The 6505-nt window shown below is 51.3% G+C and overlaps 1 protein-coding gene across 1 annotated transcript in view; it reads right to left on the bottom strand.

Moving 5' to 3' along the window:
* Positions 1–4400: 4400 nt before the first annotated feature.
* Ogfod3 (2-oxoglutarate and iron dependent oxygenase domain containing 3) overlaps positions 4401–6505 on the bottom strand; it is a 29655-nt gene continuing 27550 nt past the window's right edge. Inside the window, exon 9 of the mRNA XM_085829342.1 lies at positions 4401–4727. Within this exon, the coding sequence (XP_085685468.1) occupies positions 4591–4727 (137 nt within the window). The 3' untranslated portion in view covers positions 4401–4590. The remainder of the gene's footprint in view (positions 4728–6505) is intronic.

Raw genomic sequence — 6505 nt, 5'->3', positions numbered from 1 at the left:
GCACCGGTGCTTGATGCTTTCTCGCAGGGTTCCAGCAGAGACACTGCCCAGAAGCTGTGCTGGTGGGGCTTCCATCTGCCCAGGTGGCCATGAGCCGGGAACATAGCTACTCTGGCTGGCCAACAGGGACACACTGGTCCTTTCCCAGCTTCTGGCAACTCGCAGCATAATTGAAAGTCCAGATCCTGTGTCTCACTCCATAAATATGCATCAGTGCGAGATTCAAAGGCACCACAGCTGTCCAGGGTGCGCTCTGTGCATTGGTGCTCAGTGGTGGCTAGTGTGTGCCAAGAACTCTTATAGGGCTGGGACCCTGAACAGGGATGTGTGGGAACGAAAGGGGGCAGGGGAAGGAGGAGGGAGGGAGATGGTGGGCATTGGGCTATGCACAGACAGGGATGGGTCTGGGGCCTGATGGATGAATCAACATTCACCTAGAGCCTGAAATACAGGCACAGATCAGGTCTGTCTGAGCTGAAGGCTTCCAAGAGGGGCCCAGAAGCATGGGGGACAGACCCACCCTGTTTCTACCTTCATTGAGTGACAGAGAGAGGGCTCATTGGTCTGGACTTATGCATTGCCAAGGCCCCCCACTTTGACTTCTTCAGTCTCCCCTGTAGGGGAAAAATACTTTGCCACAGAGAGTGAAAGGCTAGGGCAGGCCTGAGCTGAGAACCTGGGCACACTGGGGAAGACAGGAGTTTGAGGCAAGATGTATGAGGTTCAAGAAACTACACAGGTGCACGGAGATCCTAGGATACCCGTCTCCTTATGTCTCTTGGGCCTTTTAAAGAGTCTATCAGCCAGAACTCTCTGTTCTTTTGTTTTGTTTTGTTTTTTTGTTTTTCGAGACAGGGTTTCTCTGTATAGCCCTGGCTGTCCTGGAACTCACTTTGTAGACCAGGCTGGCCTCGAACTCAGAAATCCGCCTGCCTCTGCCTCTTGAGTGCTGGGATTCAAGGCGTGTGCCACAACGCCCAGCTTAGAACTCTCTGTTCTTATCAAAAGTCATAGAAGGGGGCACTGGAGTGGCTGTGACCTCCCAACATGGCACAGCTAGAGAGAATTCTGTGAGCTCCTGACAGCCTTCTCAAGAATAAGGATACAGCCCTGAGTACCTCTTGTTCTGCCTAGTCTAGGCCTCAAGAAGGGATAGCAAACTAGAAAGCCAGATGGGGCTGAGTCAGAGCTGATGTCCTCTGTGAGGCTGGTGCACAGGCTGCAGACTCTTCCCTGAGAACAAAAGGTGCTCCTTAACTCTTAATGGCCCAGACCCGCTCCTTCCCTGGTGCTAACAGGAAGGAAATGAAAGCAGATTATTAAGACCCATAGAAAGCTGGGCATGGGTGGCGCAGGCCTTGAATCCCAGCACTCAGGAGGCAGAGGCAGGCCAACATCTCTGAATTAGAGATTAGAGTCTGGTTTACATACCCAGTTCCACACCAGTCAGAGCCACACAGTGAGACTGTGAGACAAGAGAGAGACAGAGAGAGAGAGACACAGAGAAAGAGAGAGAGACACACACACACACACAGACAGAGAGATCCACGGAGAGAGCTAAAGAAGGCCTGGTACAAAGCGACTCACAGGGATGAAAACAGACATCCAAGAAACGATGAAACCCTGCTATTTACAGTTTCGGGTGTCCCGGGAGAGACTGCTGGGCTGGGGCTGGGTTGCAATTTATTGGAGAGCCTCTGGGGAAGTATATCCAGGTCTCCCTTCTGCTTGCTTTCAATCCACAATTTCTAATGTGCTTGTCTTGCAGCTTTGAACTTTGGGTGTATGTTCCCCCAGGTTATCTTGAAAGTAATGTGTCAACTGAGCCAGTGAAACACAAATAAACCTTGGCTGCTGCTTTGCTTGCCTCCTGCCTCAGAGTCAAGAGCACCGAAGAGGTGGGACGTTCATGGAGTGGAGGCTTGACAGAGCTCCCAGAGATTAAAGCTGCACGGAAGCTGGATGTGTAGGGTGTGTGAGGGGACATTTCTCAGATCTCTCCAGGCTTCCTTTCCAAGTACTGGGTGTGGAAAGTCTGTGTGAGGGTCTGGGGTTAGAGTTGTGTGACTAGAGCTTTCCTGGGTACTCTGCCCATACCTGAGCTTGCAAGGTGGCCATCACCCCAGACTCACTGCCTCCCAGACCCAGCTTTCTTTCCAGAAGCCTTTTCAGTCCTTTGCAAGGAAGCACCCATGCAACTGCTGTCTTAGGTTTCATCTCCATTTCAGTGACAAGCAAAATGTCTTCATTTCTGTCCACATGAGCTAGACCCCCCAGGACAGGCCACAGTTCCAGAGTCTTGTGGCTCTGGGTACAGATCAGCTGAGGCTGATAGTGTTATCTAGGAATCATGTAGGATGGCCAGCTCTTGCCACATCCACAGAAGTGCCAACTCTTAACGACTCTCTCCAGGCATGGCAACAGGTTGATGCTGGCCCAGAAGCAGGGAACAAATGTCCTCCCTGGCTCCGTGTGATATGTCTTTGGCAGTGTCTCCATGACAACCACAGAGCTAAAAGTAAAGGGTTATGGGGCCTCCTTGGCATTGTCTAGAAGGGGCTCACACAGACTTGGCTATGGAGTCTGAGGGAGGAAACTATACTTGGATTGCGCTTGCTCTGAAGGAAATTGTCAGGTAGGCTGGACCCATGTCTGATGTGTCACCTCATAATGGCTGTTCAGGTGATGCTTGCTAAAAACCCTGTGGCTAGTCTCCCCAACTACTGGGACCTGCAGGATCACCCTTGTTCTAGTCCTGCCCTCTGCCTATTGCTGACACCTGACCCCAGCTTTGATCCGGCTGAGGAAGAGTGTTACTGGCCATGTGACCTTTCCAGAAACGTCTGGAGCTTCATTAAGACCCATGGCCTATTCCTATTCAAGTACTGCTTTTCATACTGTGTCTGACTGGCTTGGGACAAGATGGCCAGATCTCCTCACCAGGTAAGTAGTGCCTAGTATTCCAAAGGCCACAGAGGATATCAGGGTTATGGCTATGGAGGAAGTAGCAGATATGGCATGCCTGTCTTATCTACAACCAGAACTTCAAGGGCCAGAGACACAAGATGGCAACCGCAGTGAAGCCTGACCACTGCCCTGACTGGACAGGCCCAGGAAGCAGCAGCCCTGCAAAGTCAGCCTTATCCACCAGCCAGCAGAGCTTGGTTGTCCCTCCCAACCCCACCCCTGCCCTGTGAGCTACTATTGGATGACCAATAGGAGGCAGCAGAGGCCTCAGCGCTCACAGCAGTTTTGTCCCTGGTAAAACCTGCTAGAGCAGTCTGCATGTGGAGATGTGGCACCTGCCTTGAGACAGGCACCAGAGCAAGCACTACGGTGCAGACCAGGCTCCTATGTTTGTAGCTCTCCTCACACACCACAGCCACGCCACAGCCACTCCCAGGATCACGGAGCTCCTGGGGTGTTTGTTTAAATCAGGCTCCAGGGCAGCAATGGCCAGAGCTGCCTGAGCAGCCTTGGTCCACCACTGAGGGCATATAGGCTGTGGGGGTAATTTCAACATCAAGGCCACCTGCCTCGGGTGTGTGGCCCTGTACCATGTGCCATGCTGCCTGGGCAGAAAGGGGGTGATCCCGCAATCCTTCCCAGGCTGTAAGGCAAGATGGCTGGATGAGTCTGGTTTGGGGGGTGGGAGTAGCATTCTTGGGATTCCATTTTTGTGTGTGCATGGGGGAGGTCAGCCTGGGGATCTGGCTTCAGGGAGCAACTGTGGTCCATGCTTGACCTGGCAGAAACTGGGCTGCCCCAGCTGGGGCTGCCCCTGAGGCCCAGGCCTCCCTATGGCACTTTTGTCCTAGTTCCTCTTCCTGTTGCTGATGGGAAGAAGATGGTACCAGGATGAGAAGCAAGCACACAAGCACACTGAGCCTCACTGGGCAGGGAATCCCAAGGGCTGGGCTCAGGGACAGACGTGGATCCCGTACTTCTGGGGATATTGCTGGGGACAGGCAGGGCCAAGCACAGCGAGACTGAACCCAGGCTGGTTCTCGAGTGCAGAATGTCAGTTTCCCTCCTAAAATGCACAGAATTACCCTTCACCCATGAAACTTCTCAGGTTCTGAGAGACACCAACTACTGGTGCCTTTTCCAGAATGCCCCATTTCTCTTCCTATATCCCCTCCTTTCTGGGTAGTCTGTTCTGGAATGGACCATCTTCGGTGGGCTACGTGGGCTGGGGCAAGAAGTCTAGCTCCACAAACAGATGGGTGTTTCTTCCCCACAAGGGGATGCCTCCTGAGGAACGAGGCCTGCCAGCCACAATGAGCATCGCCCGGAGCACACACTCAGAACACGCACTCAGAGCACACACTCAGAGCACAAACTTGGAGCTATCAATGAGCCGCGCCCAGATCACACACTCGGTTAACAGGCTACTCGGGTAACAGGCTCCTTCCTTGATTTACTCTCAGACAAAAAGATTAAAACATCAGCAGGTGGAGACTCGGGATAATTCATAAGGCACTCTGAGCAGCAGCAATGGCCTGAAGTGGGAGAGGTGAACACACCCTCCACCCGGCCTAGGAGTGCCTTCTCTGACAGGACATGATACTCAGGACCTGACCTAGCTGGTCACGTGAGTACTGGGTCCTCGATGCCATGGTCCGGGTTGCAGGTGAAAGCGATGGTGATGGCATAGCGGGTGCCCCAGAGGACTTTCTCCACTCGGTGCAGGTTCTCAGAGCCTGAGGTAAAGAATGAGACTCGACCTGGAGAGAGAGAGAGAAGAGAGAGGTGATCTCTAGGTCACACTGGCAGGAGGGACACAGCAATAAACACAGCAGTGCTGGACAAGGTGGAGAAACCCTGACGAGGATTGAGAGAACCAAAGCAGCAGCTCTGGGTGCGTAATGGGGGGCACAGGGTACTCCCAGTCTTCCTGCCTTCAGGGGAGACTCTCTGTGGTGGGGAGGACAGAGGCTTGCTGATGGCCTTCTAGATCTGACAAGTGGGAAATAAAAAAAATAATCACAGGGGCCGGAGAAATGGTTCAGCAGTTCGGAGCGCTGGCTGCCCTTCCAGAGTCTCCTGGGTTTGATTGACAGCATCCCTGTGGCAGCTCACAGATGGCTCTAACTCCAGCCCTACTTCGGAATCTGACACCCTTTCTGACTTCTGTAGGCATGGTTTACAGACATACATGCTGACAAAACATCCATAAGCAGGAAACAGAAATAAAATGTAAAAGTAAAAGAGTCAATCATGGATGGATGATAACAATGTCCTAGCAATCCAAAGAAAGATGTCAAATTAGATGACCTGTGAAGACAGAGACAGCCCCTCCCTGCAGCTTCGGGGATGCTCCTGGTGAGATGCCCTGGTCTGCGGAGTCCAAGAGAATGTGTACTTGTTTGAACATCTAACTGGCCTGTACATACGTTTACTGTTTAAGTGCTTGCTGCTCAGCTTCATGAACTTCCTAGGAACACCGGAAGGGTCTAACTAACTAGCTAACATGCAGCTAACTAATATACAGCTAACTAACTAACATGCAGCTAACTAACTAACATCTAACTAACTAGCCTATGCCGCTAGTTCATAGGCTCACATGCCCTATGGCAGTGCTGTTCCCCTTCTGGTCACTACATTTCTTCCTCCTGGGACTTGCCTCTAACCCTTCAAACAGAGAGAAAAGTCCATCTGACCTGCGCCATATCCTGCTGAAAGGCTTACACAGCCCAGAGAAAGCAGAGCAGAGAAACCAAGTGTGAAGAGCCTTGGGCCCTTCCTTCCACAGTACCCAGGAAGTACTGTGTATGAAGGACCAGGCTTTCCAGGGTAAGTAGAGGCACCACTTTCTGAGCTAATGTGTTTCTAAGGGCATTTAGTCTCTCTTTGTCAATTAACCCTGAGATATAGAAACAAGCAACCTAACCCAGTGCACAGCAGGGCCCACGGAGGGGGCATCTGAGACCCTTAGCCCCAGTGCACAGTAGGGCCCATGGAGGGGGCATCTGAGACCCTAAGCCCCCTTGGCTGTCTGCCCTCCCTGCTCCTCTTTAATGACAGACACACTTCTATGTGGCAATGTTCAGTGAGAGTGGAGTCCTCACAGGTCCCAACATGCCTGCACATCTTACACACAGCCGAAGGACGGAGGACAACGGTGGATCTTGAGCTCGGCATGATAGGGACCCATATGCTAACTATCAGGTTCAGATGAGAGTCACATCGGGATTTTAAAAAAAAGACTGAACAAATCAATGATCAAACTTTGCCCTCATGGGATACAAAATTTTGGTTTTATATCCCAAACCATAGAAAACTCCAAGGCAAAAAAAAAATATATTATAAATTAATATTCCAAAAAAAAAAAGAAAAAAGAAAAGAAAAAAAAATCCCAGCACTCGGGAGGCAGAGGCAGGCGGATTTCTGAGTTCGAGGCCAGCCTGGTCTACAAAGTGAGTTCCAGGACAGCCAGGGCTATACAGAGAAACCCTGTCTCGAAAAACCAAAAAAAAAATAAAATAAATAAATAAATTAATTA

The sequence above is a fragment of the Mus caroli genome, unplaced genomic scaffold, assembly GCF_978045245.1.
Source record: "Mus caroli unplaced genomic scaffold, Mus_caroli_1 scaffold_13, whole genome shotgun sequence".
NCBI classification, from domain to species: domain Eukaryota; kingdom Metazoa; phylum Chordata; class Mammalia; order Rodentia; family Muridae; genus Mus; species Mus caroli.
The sequence above is the reverse complement of the archived record's forward strand: the minus strand, read 5'-3'. Positions and strand labels throughout refer to the sequence as shown.